Source organism: Salmo trutta, chromosome 13 (assembly GCF_901001165.1).
Source record: "Salmo trutta chromosome 13, fSalTru1.1, whole genome shotgun sequence".
Classification (NCBI taxonomy): Eukaryota; Metazoa; Chordata; class Actinopteri; order Salmoniformes; family Salmonidae; genus Salmo; species Salmo trutta.
The window spans coordinates 84,531,973-84,551,656 of record NC_042969.1 but is presented as its reverse complement, the minus strand read 5'-3'; the positions used below and the strand labels follow the sequence as shown (position 1 = coordinate 84,551,656).

Sequence of the window (19,684 nt, the reverse complement as noted above, 5' to 3'; positions counted from 1 at the left end):
ATTTTCACGGCCGGATAAAAAACATACCCGATTTAACCTCTTATGGCTAGGGGGCAGTATTTTCACGGCTGGATAAAAAACGTACCCGATTTAATCTGATTATTAGTCCTGCCCAGAAACTAGAATATGCATATAATTATTAGCTTTGGAGAGAAAACACTCCAAAGTTTCTGAAACTGTTTGAATGGTGTCTGTGAGTATAACAGAACTCCTATGGCAGGCAAAAACCTGAGATGCTTCTGTTCAGGAAGTACCCTGTCTGAACATTTCTTGCCCTTCTTTATTATCTCTATCGTTTACAAAGGATCTCTGCTCTTACGTGACACTTCGCACGTCAACAATGGAGTCTCAGAGCCCGGGAAAAACAGGAATGACGTAATTCAAAGCCCTGGCTGAAGCACACGAGAGCAAAAGCTGAGTGGTCACTCGATGGACTAAGCCTTAGGCGCGTGACCCGCCCCGCCCCTGGCTTTCGGTTTTTTCCTCAGTTTACAGACAGGCAGATTCCCGGTCGGAATATTATCGCTTCTCTACGAGATAAATTGCATAAAAATTGGTTTTAAACAGCGGTTGACATGCTTCGAAGTACGGTAATGGAATATTTAGAATTTTTTTGTCATATTTTGCGTCATGCTCGTGGCCGAGATTTAGCGTTGGGATAGTGTCTAGAACGCACGAACAAAACGTCGCTGTTTGGATATAACGATGGATTATTTGGGACCAAACCTACATTTGTTATTGAAGTAGAAGTCCTGGCAGTGTATTCTGATGAAGAACAAGCAAGGTAAGAACATTTTTCTTATAGGAAATGTGATTTTGGTGAAGGCTAAACTTGCAGGGTGTCTAAATAGCTAGCCCTGTAACGCCGGGCTATGTACTTAGATTATTGCAAAATGTGCTTCATCCGAAAAGCTATTTTAAAATCGGACATATCGAGTGCATAGAGGAGTTCTGTATCTATAATTCTTAAAATAATTGTTATACTTTTTGTGAACGTTTATCGTGAGTAATTTAGTAAAATCACCGGAAGTGTTCGGTGGGAATGCTAGTTCTGAACGTCACATGCTAATGTAAAAAGCTGGTTTTTGATATAAATATGAACTTGATTGAACAGACATGCATGTATTGTATAACACAATGTCCTAGGTGTGTCATCTGATGAAGATCATCAAAGGTTAGTGCTGCATTTAGCTGTGGTTTGGGTTTATGTGACATTATATGCTAGCTTGAAAAATGGGTGTCTGAATATTTCTGGCTGGGTACTCTGCTGACATATTCTAATGTTTTGCTTTCGCTGTAAAGCCTTTTTGAAATCGGACAGTTTGGTTAGATAAAGGAGAGTTTTGTCTTTAAATAGCTGTAAAATAGTCATATGTTTGAAAAATGGAAGTTTTCGATTTTAGAGGAGTTTGAATTTCGCGCCCCGCCCATCATTGGATATTGGAGCAATCGTTCCGCTAGCGGAACGTGTAGATGTAAGAGGTTAATCTGATTATTACTCCTGCCCAGAAACTAGAATATGCATATAATTATTAGCTTTGGATAGAAAACACTCCAAAGTTTCTAAAACTGTTTGAATGGTGTCTGTGAGTATAACAGAACTCATTTGGCAGGCCAAAACCTGAGAAAATTCTGTACAGGAAGTACCCTGTCTGACCATTTCTTGGCCTTCTTGATCATCTCTATCCAAAACAGGGGATCTCTGCTGTTACGTGACAGTTCCTACGGCTCCCATAGGCTCTCAGAAGGCGGCAAAAAGCTGAATGGTGGCTTTGCAGGCCCTGGCTGAAAAACATTAGCGCATTTTGATAGTGGTCGATCAGAGTACAATGAGACTGAGGCGCGTGCACGAGGCGACCCCATGTTTTTATTTTCTCTGTCTTTGAACTAAAACACGGTTTCCCGGTCGGAATATTATCGCTTTTTTACGAGAAAAATGGCATAAAAAATGATTTTAAACAGCGGTTGACATGCTTCGAAGTACGGTAATGGAATATTTTGAAATTTTTTGTCACGAAACGTGTCGGGCGTGTAACCCTTCGTCACCCTTGGATAGTGTCTTGAACGCACGAACAAAACGCCGCTATTTGGATATAACTATGGATTATTTTGAACCAAACCAACATTTGTTATTGAAGTAGAAGTCCTGGGAGTGCATTCTGACGAAGAACAGGAAAGGTAATCAAACTTTTCTAATAGTAAATCTGGGTTTGGTGAGGGTCAAACTTGGTGGGTGTCAAAATAGCTAGCCTGTGATGGCGTGCTATCTACTCAGAATATTGCAAAATGTGCTTTCACCGAAAAGCTATTTTAAAATCGGACATAGCGAGTGCATGAAGGAGTTCTGTATCTATAATTCTTAAAATAATTGTTATGTTTTTTGTGAACGTTTATCGTGAGTAATTTAGTAAATTCACCGGAAGTGTTCGGTGGGAATGCTAGTTCTGAACGTCACATGCTAATGTAAAAAGCTGTTTTTTGATATAAATATGAACTTGATTGAACAAAACATGCATGTATTGTTTAACATAATGTCCTAGGCGTGTCATCTGATGAAGATCATCAAAGGTTAGTGCTGCATTTAGCTGTGGTTTGTTTTCTGTGACATTATATGCTAGCTTGAAAAATGGGTGTCTGATTATTTCTGGCTGGGTACTCTGCTGACATAATCTAATGTTTTTTTTTGAAATCGGACAGTGTGGTTAGATGAACGAGAGTCTTGTTTTTAAAATGGTGTAAAATAGCCATATGTTTGAGAAATTGAAGTTTTCGGATTTTAGAGGAATTTGTATTTTGCGCCACGCCCATATGTTTGAGAAATTGAAGTTTTCGGATTTTAGAGGAATTTGTATTTTGCGCCACGCCCAATTATATGCATATTCTAGTTTCTGGGCAGTAGTAATAATCAGATTAAATCGGGTACGTTTTTTATCCAGCCGTGAAAATACCGCCCCCTATCCATAACAGGTTAAACAGATCAATTATCTTACCAATCCTCCCTATTGACTAAATATTTCACACACACTATTACACATTTTTATTGGATTCATAAATGTCACACCAAATCAAACTAAATTCAAACGGAATCAATACATACATTTGCATCACATATCACATCTCATCAATGACTGTTCCAGGCATACATCCAGTCATAACTCTTCCGGCTAGGATTTTTGTTATGACCTTCATTTAAAGAAACAGTCTTCGTAAACATTAACGACAGTCTCATCTAACATGGGCTCCTTGTAATTAAATGAATCCTCCACCAGGCTCGGCAGTAGGTATTTGTCATCCCCCTGGTCTGAACTTGGAATCGGTCCGTATCTCACCATCTGCTCCGTCATCGATCTCTCCAGAGCCCTGGAAATGAGACCTCTCGCACAAGGGACCAAACAACATCCACACAATACTAACACACTCATACAGGTGAAAGCAGCCCATAATACAGTACTTACATTCTTCCATTTCCCAAAGGTACTATCGAACCACCCCGTAAGTGCAGTGTCCACCCCGGAGTTTTCAGCTCACTCTTGAGCCAAATTGTTTAGACCGGCCAGGGCCTTGTTTACTGATCCATCTGAAGCTGTGTTATCAGGAATGTACGTGCAGCAATGAAACCCAATCATTCTAAATGAAACCCAATCATTCCCAATCATTTAAATGCCTTTAGGGGGGTACAAGGGGTCCACGGTTGGGTAGGGAGCACCTTCCATCAGTGCCCATCCAGTATAGGGCGCCCCTAGTCATTTTGGACATTTTTTTAAAAATAGCTAAAAAACGACAGTCCCACTTCTCTCATGTCACCATCAAGCCATGGAGAGGAACCACAGTCACTGCACGGCCATCCCCAGTTCATCGGGACAGTCAATTTTGCATTTCTGCAGTGTTTTTGAGCATGCCAAATGCGTGATGTTGAGGCCCATTGAAACATATTGCAAATGTGCATCCGTGCACATGGTGACCCGAAATGGGTTACCAGGATACATTTTTTAGAAGGGTTTTAAATGCCTTTAGGGTGGTGCAAGGGGTCCACGGTTGGGTAGGGAGCACCTTCCATCAGTGCCCATCCAGTATGGGGCGCCCCTAGTCATATTGGACATTTTTCAAAAAATCGCTAAAAAACAACAGTCCCACTTCTCTCATGTCACCATCAAGTCATGGAGAGGTACCACAGTCACTGCATGGCCATCCCCAGTTCATCGGGACAGTCAATTTTGCATTTCTGCAGTGTTTTTGAGCATGCCAAATTGGTGATGTTGAGGCCCATTGAAACATATTGCAAATGCGCATCCGTGCACATGGTGACCCGAAATGGGTTACCAGGATTAATTTTTTAGAAAGGTTTTAAATGCCTTTAGGGGGGTGCAAGGGGTCCACGGTTGGGTAGGGAGCACCTTCCATCAGTAGCCATCCAGTATGGGGCGCCCCTAGTCATATTGGACATTTTTCAAAAAATCGCTAAAAAACGACAGTCCCACTTCTCTCATGTCACCATCAAGCCATGGAGATGAACCACAGTCACTGCACGGCCATCCCCAGTTCATCGGGACAGTCAATTATGCATTTCTGCAGTATTTTTGAGCACGCCAAATACGTGATGCTAAATGCCCATTGAATCATATTGCAAATGCGCATCCGCGTATTTGCAATATGATTCAAAAGCAAAAAATATCACCAAAGTTGACATGATGAAATCAACACAACGAGCGATGGAGAGGAACCAGGAGCGTTCCTGAGGTCCTCCCGATCTGTGCAAGCCTAACCTTGACCCTGTGGCATTAACCCTTCACAGTGAAAAGAAGGTGCTTAGATCAAACTGTGTGCAATGTCTTCTCTCCCCATAGGAACACATAGACTATTCTCCAAAATTCAATCTGAAGCCTATGTGGTTTATGAATGCCTTATGAACCTGTCTTCTATAACAATCCATCAGGCTACTGTGAGGTCTACCTGTGTCGATTCTAAGGTTCCTGGAGCAACCGGAAGTTGTTAAAAACAGCCTAGAGCTGTTGTCATATAACCTGCACATAGTGAAAATCACGCAACTCAACAATGTGTCATTCAGTTAATTCTTAAGGTAGAGGCTTCATATTCAGGATTCTGTTTATGTCTACCCAAAGACAACGTGTGTTGAGTAAGAGCTTCCTGTGACAACCGGAAGTGGTTAAAGACAGCCTAGAGCTATTGTCATATAACCTGCAGATAGTGAAAATCACGCAACTCAACCATCTGTCATTCAGTCAATTCTTAAGGTAGAGACTTCATATTCAGGATTCTGTTTATGTCTACCCCAAAGACAACGTGTGTTGAGCAAAAGCTTCCTGTGACAACCGGAAGTTGTTAAAAACAGCCTAGAGCTATTGTCATATGGCCAACCAGCAGATAGTGAAAATCACACAACTCAACCATGTGTCATTCAGTCAATTCTTAAGGTAGAGGCTTCATATTCAGGATTCTGTTTATGTCTACTCCAAAGACAACGTGTGTTGAGCAAGAGCTTCCTGTGACAACCGGAAGTGGTTAAAAACAGCCTAGAGCTATTGTCATATAACCTGCACATAGTGAAAATCACGCAACTCAACCATCTGTCATTCAGTCAATTCTTAAGGTAGAGACTTCATATTCAGGATTCTGTATATGCCTACCCCAAAGACAACGTGTGTCTATTCTTTTTGCAAAAAAAACTAAAACACACACACACAGCTTGGCCATAGGGACATAATGTGGGGCTTAGGAGCTTATAGCGCCTTCAATAGTTACTTTCGTTCAAATGATTCAAGAACCGTCAGACCTAGAGCTCCGAAATTTTAGAAACCTGTTCAAGAGCTCAAGTCGATAGTGCACGGTGATTTATGTGGCTCTAGAAGGTTCTCAGACAGAGAAACCGCCTCGTGCATTTGCAATATGTTCAATTCATTTTGAATATCACGGACATGGCGACATGTAGAAATGTCCCAGAGTCGCAAGACTAGGTGCATTGAAACCGCCTCGGCCCATAGAGACGGACCCGAACATCTCTGTCCAATAGCTCATTCAGGGACCCCGTAGTAATGCCATGAAAAAGTGGATTTTCAGCACCAATTAAGGCCGTTGCTCGGGCACCGAATGACCTATCGAGCCGAAACTTGGGTTGCCTCACATAGGCCTACACATATTGTCAGAGCTGGACCCGCAGCTATAAGGTAACTATGTGTTTTATGTTTTTTTATGGTTAAAATTGAAAGCGCTGTGAATTATGGGCCTTCTCTGACATATGTGATAGTTGGCTTCTATACGAGTTGGAAAAAGTGGATTTGGTGTCAGATGGTATCAGTTTGGTGTCAGAATGACATCTAATTGACTGATGGACGCTGACTGCTGGGTGACGAGCGATGGAGAGGAACCACAGTCACTGCACGGCCATCCCCAGTTCATCGGGACAGTCAATTATGCATTTCTGCAGTATTTTTCAGCATGCCTAAATTCGTGATGCTAAATGCCCATTGAATCATATTGCAAATGTAACGTGCAATATTGCAAATGTAATGCGCATTTGCAATATGATTCAACAGCAAAAAATATCACCAAAGTTGACATGATGAAATCAACACAACGAGCGATGGAGAGGAACAACAGTCACTGCACGGCCATCCCGAGATCATTGGGCCAGTCAATTATGCATTCTGAGCATGTCAAATTCGTTAAAAATGTTAACTTCTTCAGCCTACCATCCCGTTAGCGGGATCATTTTCCAGCGAAAACTCCTAGCGACATTAGCATAACGAAATTCAATATTTTTTTTTTTTCAAATATAGGGCTGTCTCATATCGTTTTATAGATACACCTCTCTTGAATCGACCCTCGTTGTCCGATTTCAAAAAGGTTTTACAGGAAAAGCACAATATTAGATTATGTTAGAGGAGTACATGGTAAAAGTCGCATCATATGAATTTTCCGAGCAAGCACACCCATCACATATAAACAAAAAACAGCTAAATGCAGCACTAACCTTTTACAAACTTCATCAGATGACACACCTAGGACATCATGTTACACACAGCATGCAATCTTTTGTTCAATAAAGGTCATATTTCTATATAAAAACAGCATTTTACATCGGCACCTGAGGTTGACTAACATTTTCCCATAAAATGCGTCCCGGGAAACTGTGCTACAATTTTATAAATAACTATTCGAAAACGATTTTTTTTATACATATTGTCAATCTAAGATTTATAGATGAATATCTCTTGAAAACACCAGTCAAAACAGATTTTAAATTAACTTTACAGGGTAATCACACTTTGAGATCAAATGGGATGCGATACCCAGAAATTGAGCTCGAAAACATAGCTCGGCGCCACCTGTGAACAATAGCACGTAACATCTTATATTGTATAATATCGCCAATAATCCCTCACCTTTAGTTGTCTTCATCAGAAATCACATCCCGATGTCCCAGGTCCATGACAAATGTATTTTCGGTCGAAAAAGTCCATGCTTTATGTTCCATTAGCTTCCTCTTGCTAGCGCGTCCTAAGGCTGTAATCAAATGTTGATCCGTGGGCGGCAGCTGTCTAACGCAAAATGACTGTTTACGGTAAGTGAGGGTCGTTCAAACATGTCAAACGTTTTATCAAGTAATCGTCAGTGCCTGTTTCAACAAGAGAACCAATCAGATTCGAGTGGGACGATTTCATTGTGTTTCAAAAAACTTCCAAAGGTGGGGGCAGACACGGCCGCCAACGTCACAATGCTCATGGCCCTCCGACTGTGACCAATTGCCACATCGTCTCTTTCACTGAGTTTCCACCGTAGAACCCTCAAAACACTTTGTAAAGACTGGGGACATCTAGTGGAAGCACTGGAAAGTGCTCAATTTTCATTTTTTCACGTTGTGAATTATAGGTAAGGCTGTGAAGTCGAGTCGACAATTCAGATTTCCACTTCCTGGTTCAATCGGTCTCGGGGTTTTGACTGCCATACGAGTTCTGTTATACTCACAGACACCATTCAAACAGTTTTAGAAAATTTAGGGTGTTTTCTATCCATATAAAATAAGTATATGCATGTCCTAGCTTCTGACTTTGATTAGTAGGCCGTTGAAAATGGGAACGATTTTTTTCCAAAATGCGCTGTGGCGCCCCCTATCCTAGGGTAAATCGAAGAAGTTAAAAGCAACAGAGTCCCACTTCTCCCTCATCATACATGACAAGTAGACCATCTGCGTTGATTCTTGGCTTAACATAGGGCTATATATCATTTGGGCAGTATAAATGCCATTTGGACCATGGTTCACTGACTTTTGGGTTTGGAAACCGACTTCCTATGATCGTACATGGCAAACGGACAAACATCCTGATTTGGCACATTCAATACGGGTGAAGGAAGGGGGTCTGCTGTAGTGGGGCTGGTGGGGGTGCTTGAAGACCTCCTCCTCTCTCCTAATGATCTATCGTCTGCAACACTCGATCCATGGCGGTGCCCAGACGTTGCAAAAGGGTCGAGTGCTGCTGGACGCACTCCTCTACTGCCACAGAGAGGGTGTCTGCTCCTGCTGACTCCATTCAAGGAGAGTGATTCTGTAATGAGCCTGTGTGTAGCTGGTGTAGAGGAGTCAGGCGCAGGACAGCAGATATGAGTAATAAATGTAATTTAATCAAAGAATCAATAATACAATGCAATAATCTAGGGCACAATAACGGACCGTATTAAATACAAACAATCACTCACAAACAAACATGGGGGAACAGAGGGTTAAATAATGGACAAGTAAATGGGGGAATGAAACCAGGTGTGTAAGACAAGGACAAAACAAATGGAAAATAAAAAGTGGATCGGCGATGGCTAGAAGGCCGGTGACGTTGACCACCGAAATCCGCCCGAACAAGGAGAGGGACCGACTTCGGAAGAAGTAGTGACAGGGAGCAATTTCCAAACGCCTGAAGCAACCACGTTCATCTGTACAAATAATAAAACGCAAGTAAAAACAACATGGGACCACGCAGGCGTCATACAGCTCAGGAGGTTTGGTTTGGTCCCAAATAATCCATCGTTATGTTCCATCAAGACGTTTTGTTCGTGCGTTCTAGACACTATCCCAACGCTAAATCTCGGCCACGAGCATGACGCAGAATATGACAAAAAAATTCTAAATATTCCATTACCGTACTTCGAAGCATGTCAACCGCTGTTTAAAACCAATTTTTATGCAATTTATCTCGTAGAATAGCGATAATATTCCGACCGGGAATCTGCCTGTCTGTATACTGAGGGAAAAACCGAAAGCCGGGGGCGGGGCGGGTCGCGAGCGTAAGGCTTAGTCCACTGAGTGACCACTTAGCTTTTGCTCTCGTGTGCTTCAGCCAGGGCTTTGAATTACGTCATTCCTGTTTTTCCCGGGCTCTGAGACTCCATTGGAGACGTGGGAAGTGTCACGTAAGAGCAGAGATCCTTTGTAAAAGATAGAGAGAATCAACAAGGGCAAGAAATGTTCAGACAGGGTACTTCCTGAACAGAAGCATCTCAGGTTTTTGCCTGCCATAGGAGTTCTGTTATACTCACAGACACCATTCAAACAGTTTCAGAAACTGTGGAGTGTTTTCTCTCCAAAGCTAATAATTATATGCATATTCTAGTTTCTGGGCAGGACTAATAATCAGATTAAATCGGGTACGTTTTTTATCCAGCCGTGAAAATACTGCCCCCTAGCCATAAGAGGTTTTAACGTAAAAATACGCTAATATTCCAACCGGACAATATTAATTCAAGAAGAAAAAGAAGGAACGGCACGATCGCGGGATCGCGCATATCCAATCCCTTTGTCCCCAGGCAGTCCACTCAGTGACTGAGCTCCTATACTCTGCCCAGTGACAGGAGAATGCTGAAATAACTTTCTGAAGGCTTTTGACAGCCAATGGAAGCCTTAGGAAGTGCAACGTGACCCCACAGACACTTTAGTTTCGATAGAGATTCAAAAGAAGAACTACAATTCTCAGACTTTCCACTTCCTGGTTGGATTGTTCTCAGGTTTCTGCCTGCCATATGAGTTCTGTTATACTCACAGACACCATTCAAACAGTTTTAGAAACGTCAGAGTGTTTTCTATCCAAATCTACTAATAATATGCATATTCTATTTTCTGGGCAAGAGTAGTAACCAGTTTAATTTGGGTACGTTTTTCATCTGGCCGTGAAAATACGGCCCCCTATCCAAAACAGGTTTTAAATGTCAGGAATTTTGAAAAACTGAGTTTAAATGTATTTGGCTAAGGTGAATGTAAACTTCATACTTCACCTGTAAGTGAGGCAACGTGCCCAGAGGACTATACTGTAGGGTAAATATAAGAGAGGAAGCGTACCAAGAGGACTAGACTTTAGAATAAATTCTGTGTACTGCCAGCATGCCAAGAGGACTAGACTGTTGGGGAAATACTGAGTAGAGCCAGCTTGCAAAGAGGACTAGATTGTAGGTGAAATATAATTTTGGCAACATGCCAAAAGGACTAGACTGTCGCAGAATTACTGTGAAGAGACAGCGTGCCTGGAGGGCTAGACTATAGAGGAAATATAAGTGAGGCAAAGTGCCAAATGAACTAAACAGTGGGTTAAATACAAGCACACCAAAAACACAAGACAGTTGGGGAAATTCTGTGCAGAGCCAGCGTGCCAAGACGACGAGACTGTTGTGTAAAAACTGTGTAGAGCCAGCGTGCCAAGAGGACTAGACAGTAAGGGAAATATTAGAGGCTCATGGTTATTGTGTGTCTAATGTATGTTTATGTCTATCTAAACCATTACAGTCAACGTAGTTCTGATTCTGGTGCATAAACTCTCTATAGCTGAAAGAAGAAGGACCTGACTGGGTGAGCAGAGCAGCCTCTAACCCCTCCCTTCCTGGCATGGCCAAACCCACAGTGTGGCCCCCAGAGGAATCCCCACAGAGGTACGGTGGGTATTTAACTCAGAGTAGAGAGGTAACCTAACCTATGTAGGTCTGTCTGGTGCTGTGCTACCCCATACCTTCTACACATCAAGGGAATGAGGCTCTCTCTGGCTCCTGCTCTGGATCCAAGTCTGTCTGGTTGTCTGGTTCTACTACATCTAGCTGTGATGGCTGGTGGGCTTGCCTTGCTCACATCTGCCTCTATCTCTACCTCTGCTTCTGGGCTGGAGTCTGTCAGATGCAGGCTCCAAGGCACCCCTCGTCCTCCGGTGTTCTCCCAGGATGGGAACTTTGTCATCGGGGGTGTTTTCTCCATCCATTACTACATGTACACTGTGGATCACAGCTACACCAGCATGCCTGAGCCCCTGCAGTGCACAGGCAGGTCAGTGAGCGCAAGAGGGAGCAGGGGACAGGACTGTGGCTGTGTGGGTAGACAGATAAATTGTGTTTTAAAGAAAGAGAAACAATGTGTTTAAAGACCGATAAACAGTGAGTTTAAAGACAGAGAGACAGTTTGTTAATGACAGAGAAACAATGTGCTTAAAAAAAATAAACAATGTTTTAAAGACAGATAAAAAATGTGTTTAAAGACAGATTAACAGTGTGTTTAAAGACGAAAAAAGTGTGTTTGTGTCTGAGATAATAGAGAAAGACTACTGTTACAAAGGATCACATTTTCAATTGCAGGCTATCCTACAATGTCCTCAATTACAGACAACAAAAGTGTAGGCATATAGATGGTGTGGAAAATAATACTAGATATTAGGCTGTTTGCATTGGTAACATTCTATAAGCTAGTTTATGATTCGTCAGGAGGTGCTCACTAACCCATCTTCTATTTACAGTATGGATTCCCGTCAGTTGCGTTTCTCGCGCGCCATGATCTTCGCAGTTGAGGAGATAAACAACAGTTCATACCTGCTACCGGGTGTCACACTTGGTTATCAAGTGCACGACTCCTGCAACTCGGTCCCTATGGCCGTGAAAGTGGCCTTCCAGCTGGCTAATGGCCTGGACCCCATGTTTGATACCGGAGAACAGTGCTCGGGGTCGGCTACAGTGACAGCTATCATTGGCGAGTCTGCCTCCACGCCTACCATCAGCATGTTGCGCATCATCAGCCCTTTCGGCATTCCTCAGGTAAACTCCCGTGGAAAGAAATCATTCAGCTTCTTTTAATTCCCTGTATTCCAACTGTATTCTCCTCTATTTCAGGAATATACATTTCTGTGTGAAATTACGTGGAGAAAGGCATTTGAACATAGACTGAGGACTATGAGTCTGGAGAACGTCTATAGGCATTTGAACATAGACTGAGGAATATGAGTCTGGAGAACATCTGGAGGCATTAAAATATGATCTGAGGACTATCTTTCATAGGCTAGGTCGTTATGGGAGACCAGGGATTGGTGTCACACTTTTGTGTATCCTATTCATTCTGGCCTAATGAAAAACAATGAATTGGCTTATTATTATTAATGTCTCCCTAACATCAAACTACATAGCTAAATAAAAAAAGCAGGAAGTAGCCAATACATTAGAATTGTTAGGCCGACATGATGTTCTGTCTCATGTTTTCAACTGTCTGTTTTTACCTAGGTGAGCCACTCTTCCACCTGTGCGTGTCTGAGTGATAAGAAACAGTATCCAACCTTCTTCAGAACCATCCCCAGTGACCAGTTCCAGGCTGCCGCTCTGGCCCACCTCATCAGGCACTTCGGTTGGACCTGGATTGGGGCGGTCCGTTCCGACAATGACTACGGTAATAACGGGATGGCGGCTTTCCTACATGCAGCACAAGAGGAAGGCATCTGTGTGGAGTATTCTGAAGCCTTCTCCCGTACCAACCCACTCAGCAGAGTGCAACGGGTGGCCGACGTGATACGCAGGTGATCCATGATTACTTGTGAACTTTTCATTCACACAAATGCAAGACTATATTAAAACAACACTATTGTTGTTAATTTCTCTCTTTTCCCAAAGATGATCTGTGAGACCAACATGATTTGCATATCTTAAGCTTGTCAAAGTGTTGATTAATACTAATGTTCATGTTCACTTCACTGAGACATTCCATTGAATGACAACCATGACCGGCATATTAAGCATATGATATAATCATGTTCCCCAGCTCCACAGCCCGGGTGGTGGTTGCATTCGTATCCACTTGGGACATGAGAACCCTGCTGGAGGAGATGGACCGCCTGCCCTCTCCGCCCCGCCAGTGGATCGGGAGTGAGTCCTGGGTCACTAACCCAGATATGCTGCACTTCGGCCTGTGTGCCGGGGCCATCGGATTTGGCATCCAACGCTCTGTCATACCCGGCCTAAGGGACTTCCTCCTGGACCTCTCCCTACAGAAGGTGTCCAACTCTCCACTGCTCACAGAGTTCTGGGAGGGAGCCTTTGGCTGTAGGCTGGGGAAAGGTATCTATCTATCTATCTAATGTATCTATCTATCTATCTATCTATCCATTCATCATCCGTCTGTCTGTCTGTCTGTCTGTCTGTCTGTCTGTCTGTCTGTCTGTCTGTCTGTCTGTCTGTCTGTCTGTCTGTCTGTCTGTCTGTCTGTCTGTCTGTCTGTCTGTCTGTCTGTCTGTCTGTCTGTTGGTCTCTCTCTCTGTCTGTCTGTAGGGACCTCTACAGGTGTTGGTGTTGAGGAGAAGGTGTGTGATGGCAGTGAGGATATACAGCAGCTACAGGTCCCCTACACAGATACATCTCAGCTGCGTGTCACTAACATGGTGTATAAAGCTGTTTATGCCATAGCACACGCCATCCACAGCATTGTTTGTGAAGAGAGAGGAAACTCCACTGTGAACTGTGACAAAAACCTTAATGTGAAGCAAACACAGGTGAATGACAAGTCTATACTATAATTTCCTGATAAATATGTTTATTTAGACTACATGTATGAAGGCCTAGGAGTTCTCATTATACTTTACAACTTCTTCTAAAGTAACACATCTGATAAAAATGAGTTGAATTAATGTTCTGTTTCTCTCTCTGCCTCTCTCCATCTCTCTTGTCTTCTCTCCATTTCTCTCTTTCCATCTTTCTTCCCTTCTCTCCATCTCTCATCTCTCTCTTCCCCTCTCTCCATTAATCTCTCCATCTCTCATCCCCTCACTTCTCTCTCTCCATCTCTCTTCACCTCTCTCCTCTCTCGTCCCCTCTCTCTTTCCCTTGCCCTTCCAACCCCCAGGTCCTGGAGAGATTGAGGAGGGTGAACTTCTCTCGTAATGGGTACCAGGTGTCTTTCGATGCCAACGGGGACCCAGTGGCCATATATGAGCTGGTCAACTGGCAGAGATGGGAGAGTGGGAAGATGAAGTTTGTGACAGTGGGGCGCTATGATGCGTCCCTGGCTCCTGACCAGAGGCTTGACATCGAGAAGGAAATCACCTGGGTAAAGAACAGTACACAAGTACCTGTGTCAGTTTGCAGTGAGAGCTGTCCCCCAGGCACTCGTAAGGCTATACAGAAAGGAAAGCCTGTATGCTGTTATGACTGTATCCAATGTGGAGAGGGAGAGATCAGTAATAACACAGGTAGGACTATAGGAATAGTTGGCATAAAATGTGTAGTAATTTCTATCACGGTTTACTAAGTAGTGGTTTATTCATATTACCAGCACTACAAAGGTAGTGTCTGTCAATCATTTTCCTGTTCTTATTATCTCATGTAAGCTGCACACTAATTCAGCATTCTTTATTGTAAACTGACAAAGTGCAGCATTGCGGGACATGTATTTGTAAATAAATAAAACCTGAATCTATTATTATTACCATTTGATGTCTGTTATTTTGTCCTGGTCAGATTCTTCAGACTGTCTGATCTGTCCCGAGGAGTACTGGCCCAACGCTGAGAGAGACCAATGTATCCTTAAGCCTGTGGAGTTCCTGTCCTTCCACGAGATCCTCGGAATCATCCTGACCGCCTGCTCTGTGGGCGGGGCTTGTCTGGCCATCGCTACGGCAACCATCTTCTACCGCCATCGGACTTCAGCAATCGTCAGGGCCAACAACTCTGAGCTGAGCTTCCTTCTTCTCTTCTCCTTGACTCTGTGTTTTCTGTGTTCTCTTACCTTCATTGGCCGGCCCTCTGAATGGTCCTGTATGCTGCGTCACACAGTGTTTGGGATCACCTTCGTCCTCAGCATCTCTTGTGTTCTGGGGAAAACAATAGTGGTGTTGATGGCCTTCAGGGCTACGATACCAGGCAGTAATGTCATGAAATGGTTTGGTCCTCCACAGCAGAGATTGACTGTAGTGTCCTTCACGTTTGTCCAGGCTTTGATATGCACTCTGTGGTTGGTCCTGTCCCCTCCCTTCCCCATTAAAAACCTCACTACCTACAAGGAAAAGATCATTCTTGAGTGTGATGTGGGTTCAGCTATTGGTTTCTGGGCTGTGTTGGGCTATATTGGACTCCTGGCTCTCTTGTGCTTTGTGCTGGCTTTTCTGGCTCGGAAGCTGCCTGATAACTTCAATGAGGCCAAATTCATCACCTTCAGCATGCTCATTTTCTGTGCTGTCTGGATCACCTTTATCCCAGCTTATGTCAGCTCTCCTGGGAAGTTCACTGTAGCTGTGGAGATCTTTGCCATCATCACCTCTAGCTTTTGGTTGTTCTTTCTATTATTTGTTCCTAAATGCTTTATTATTCTGTTCAGGCCGGAGAAGAACACCAAGAAACACCTTATGGAGAAGACATCCAATGATATACGTTATTAAGAAATGATTGAGGGGAAAAACATTGTAACATTCAGTTATATGGTTTATCATACAGTTAGGTAGGACTACTCTGACAGAGATGACCAACAATTTAGCAGCTAATCATTGGTAACATTGTAACTAGTAACTTGACACAGGTTAACTTGAGATATTCCAATGTTATGTGAGATTGTTCAAATCTAGAGTGTTAAAATCTAATTTGACCTGCTAAATGATGTGATTAGCAGTAGCCTACAGAGTGGAACCACTTCCATGTTGTTTGGAGAAAAGCTTTATTCCTATATGAATTGATATAACATTGAAGTGGATGTGTTCAGTTGATGTTGTAATTCATCATATTATGTATTATAATACCATAATAAACATTTTCATACACAGTCGAAGTCGGAAGTTTACATACAATTAGGTTGGAGTGATTAATTAAGTTTCACATTGGAATAAATATGTGGAACTCAATATCCGCTGCGCCTTGGTCCCATTCTTAATACAACCCTGACAAGTACGCAAGTATAAACACCATGGGACCACGCAGGCATCATACCGCTCAGGAAGAAGACGCGTTCTGTCTCCTAGAGATTAACGTACTTTGGTTCGAAAAGTGCAAATCAATCCCAGAACAACAGCAAAGGACCTTGTGAAGATGCTGGAGGAAACAGGTACAAAAGTATTTATATCCACAGTAAAACGAGTACTATATCGACATAACCTGAAAGGCCACTCAGCAAGTAAGAAGCCACTGCTCCAAAAACGGCATAAAAATGCCAGACTATGGTTTGCAACTGCACATGGGGACAAAGTGACCATCGCTTTGTTTGGAGGAAAAAGGAGGAGGCTTGCAAGCGAAAAAACACTATCCCAACCGTGAAGCACGGGGGTGGCAGCATCATGTTGTGGAGTTGCTTTCTGCAGGAGGGACTGGTGCACTTCACAAAATAGATGGCATCATGAAGATGGAAAATTATGTGGATATATTGATTCAACATCTCAAGACATCAGTCAGGAAGTTAATTAAAGCTTGGTGGCAAATGGGTCTTCCAAATGAACAGTGACCTCAAGCATACTTCCAAAGTTGTGGCAAAATGGCCTAAGGACAACAAAGTCAAGGTATTGGAGTGGCCATCACAAAGCCCTGACCTCAATGCAATAGAAAATTTGTAGGCAGAACTGAAAAAGTGTGTGCGAGCGAGGAGGCCGACAAACCTCACTCAGTTACACCAGCTCTGTCAGGAGGAATGGGCCAAAATTCAGCCAACTTATTGTGGGAAGCATGTGGAAGGCTACTGTTACGTGAATTAAGTTATCAATGTTCTTAAACCGAACTTCAATTAAACTACTCAGTCTGCCCCCCAGAGGGTGTAAGATTCTGGTTGAATGAAGCTGACGGAGACCCAGCTTACAATGGTCAGAACGTTTATTTACGAGAGCTCTAAAATCCATACAATGCACACAGGCTTTTATATTACCACACACACACACAAATGAACTTACATCAGTAGAGAACTCCACCCCGCTTTAGGCAGCTGTATTTTTCCACAGTACACATACCACCTGTCTCCTTATCTTTTGCCAGCCTAGCCGTTTTCGAGCAGTTGTTCCCCTCCCTAACTTAGGGAAGCCCATTTTCCTGTTACTTTCACAAGGTCGTCTTATCAACAATGCCCTGTTCATTTTGAAGTATTAACAGTGTCTTAGTCTTAAACAGTCTACTCACACACAGTATTGGATTATAGTTATTAACCTGTCTGGGAACGCTTGCGTCCCACCCTAGTCAACAGCCAGTGGAATCGAGTCGCACGAAATACAAAACCTCACAAATGCTATAACTTCGTTTTCTCAAACATATGACTGTTTTACACCATTTTATAGATACACCTCTCCTGAATCGAGCCACGTTGTCCGATTTCAAAAAGGCTTTACAGCAAAAGCAAAACATTACATTATGTTAGGAGAGTACCCTTCCAAAAAAATCACTCTGCCATTTTCAAAGCAACTAGATGCATCACAAATACCCAAAACACAGCTAAATGCAGCACTAACCTTTGACAATCTTCATCAGATGACACTCCTAGGACATCATGTTACACAATACATGCATTTTTTGTTCGATAAAGTTCATATTTATATATATAAACAGCATTTTACATCGGTGCATGACGTTCAGAAAATATTTTCCCTCAAATGCTTCCGGTGGATCAGCGCTACAATTTACAAAATTACTATTCGAAAACATTGTTAAAATGTAATATTGTCATTCAAAGAATTATAGATTAACATCTCCTGAATGCAACCGCATTGCCAGATTTAAAAATAACTTTACTGCGAAATCACACTTCGCAATAAACGACGTGGTATGCTCAGAAAAATAGTCTAGGCGATACATGTTAGCACCATCTTGGAACCATCTAAAATCAAAAATACTCTTGTAAATATTCCCTTACCTTTGATTATCTTCATCAGAAGGCACTTCCAGGTATCCCAGGTCCACAACAAATGTATTTTAGTTCGAAAAAGTTAATCCTTTATGTCCCAACAGCTTGTTATTGTTAGCGCGTTCTGAAGGCTGCTCCAAAAGTACCGTCGGCCGCGGGACTTCTCTCTCAACAAAATGCCTTTTTTTTTATTTAAGTTCGTTCAAACATGTCAAATGTTGTATAACATAAATCTTTAGGGCCTTTTTCAACCAGAGCTCCAAAAAGATTCAAGGGGGACGGTTGCATTGCCTTTCTAAACGTTTCGAAAGGGGAAGGTAGCCAGGGGCGCCGGCGTCATAATGGTGATGGCCCTGTCCATGTGACCACTTTCCACAGACTCTCATTCTGTCAGTTTTCACAGTAGGAGACTCAAACCACTTTGTAAAGACTGGGGACATCTAGTGGAAGCAATAGGAAGTGCTCAATGAACCATAGCTCACGGTGTGATTTATAGGCAATTCAGAATTCCACATCCTGTTACGATCTGTCTCGGGGTTTTGACTGCCATATGAGTTCTGTTAGACTCACAGACACCATTCAAACAGTTTTAGAAACTTTAGGGTGTTTTCTATCCACAGGTATTAATTATATTTATATCCTAGCTTCTGAGTTTGAGTAGGAGGCCGTTTAAAATGGGCACGAATTGTTTTCAAAAATCGCTGTAGCGCCCCCTATCCTAGGCAACTGTCAAGAGGTTAAAATGGTGTAAAATAGTCATTTGTTTGAGAAATTGAAGTAATAGCATTTCTAAGGTATTTGAATATCGCGCCACAGGATTCCACTGGCTGTTGAGTAGGTGGGACGATTTCATCCCACATACCCTAGAGAGGTTAAAAAGATCAATTATCTTACCAATCCTCCCTATTGACTAAATATTTCACACACACTATTACACATCTATTTTTTATTGGATTCATAAATGTCACACCAAATCAAACTAAATTCAAACGGAATCAATACATACATTTGCATCACTTATCACATCTCATCAATGAATGTTCCAGGCGTATATCCAGTCATAACTCTTCCGGCTAGGATTTTTGTTATGACCTTCATTTAAAGAAACAGTCTTCGTAAACATTAACGACAGTCTCATCTAACATGGGCTCCTTGTAATTAAATGAATCCTCCACCAGGCTCGGCAGTAGGTATTTGTCATCCCCCTGGTCTGAACTTGGAATCGGTCCGTATCTCACCATCTGCTCCGTCATCGATCTCTCCAGAGCCCTGGAAATGAGAACTCTTGCACAAGGGACCAAACAACATCCACACAATACTAACACACTCATACAGGTGAAAGCAGCCCATAATACAGTACTTACATTCTTCCATTTCCCAAAGGTACTATCGAACCAACCCGTGAGTGCAGTGTCCACCCCGGAGTTTTCAGCTAACTCTTGAGCCAAATTGTTTAGACCGGCCAGGGCCTTGGTTACTGATCCATCTGAAGCTGTGTTATCAGGAATGTATGTGCAGCAATGAAACCCAATCATTCTAAATGAAACCCAATCATTCCCAATCATTTAAATGCCTTTAGGGGGGTGCAAG

The 19,684-nt window shown here is 42.6% G+C and overlaps 1 protein-coding gene across 1 annotated transcript; it reads left to right on the top strand.

Annotated features, from left to right (window-relative positions):
- The first annotated feature begins 11,090 nt into the window (after nt 1-11,090).
- Nucleotides 11,091-15,674, top strand: LOC115206642 (extracellular calcium-sensing receptor-like). Its single transcript, XM_029773813.1, has 7 exons — nt 11,091-11,308; nt 11,772-12,066; nt 12,526-12,815; nt 13,058-13,353; nt 13,564-13,784; nt 14,135-14,480; nt 14,749-15,674. Exons 1-7 carry the CDS (start codon nt 11,091-11,093, stop codon nt 15,663-15,665), a joined length of 2,583 nt encoding a protein of 860 aa, XP_029629673.1. The 3' UTR covers nt 15,666-15,674.
- Nucleotides 15,675-19,684: the final 4,010 nt, after the last annotated feature.

Excerpts from the sequence above, each read along its gene's own strand:
- LOC115206642 (XM_029773813.1), top strand. The coding sequence starts at position 11,091 with ATGGCTGGTGGGCTTGCCTTGCTCACATCTGCCTCTATCTCTACCTCT. Across the intron at positions 13,354-13,563 it reads TGGCTGTAGGCTGGGGAAAG|GGACCTCTACAGGTGTTGGT; the intron begins GTATCTATCTAT and ends GTCTGTCTGTAG. Across the intron at positions 14,481-14,748 it reads AGAGATCAGTAATAACACAG|ATTCTTCAGACTGTCTGATC; the intron begins GTAGGACTATAG and ends TGTCCTGGTCAG.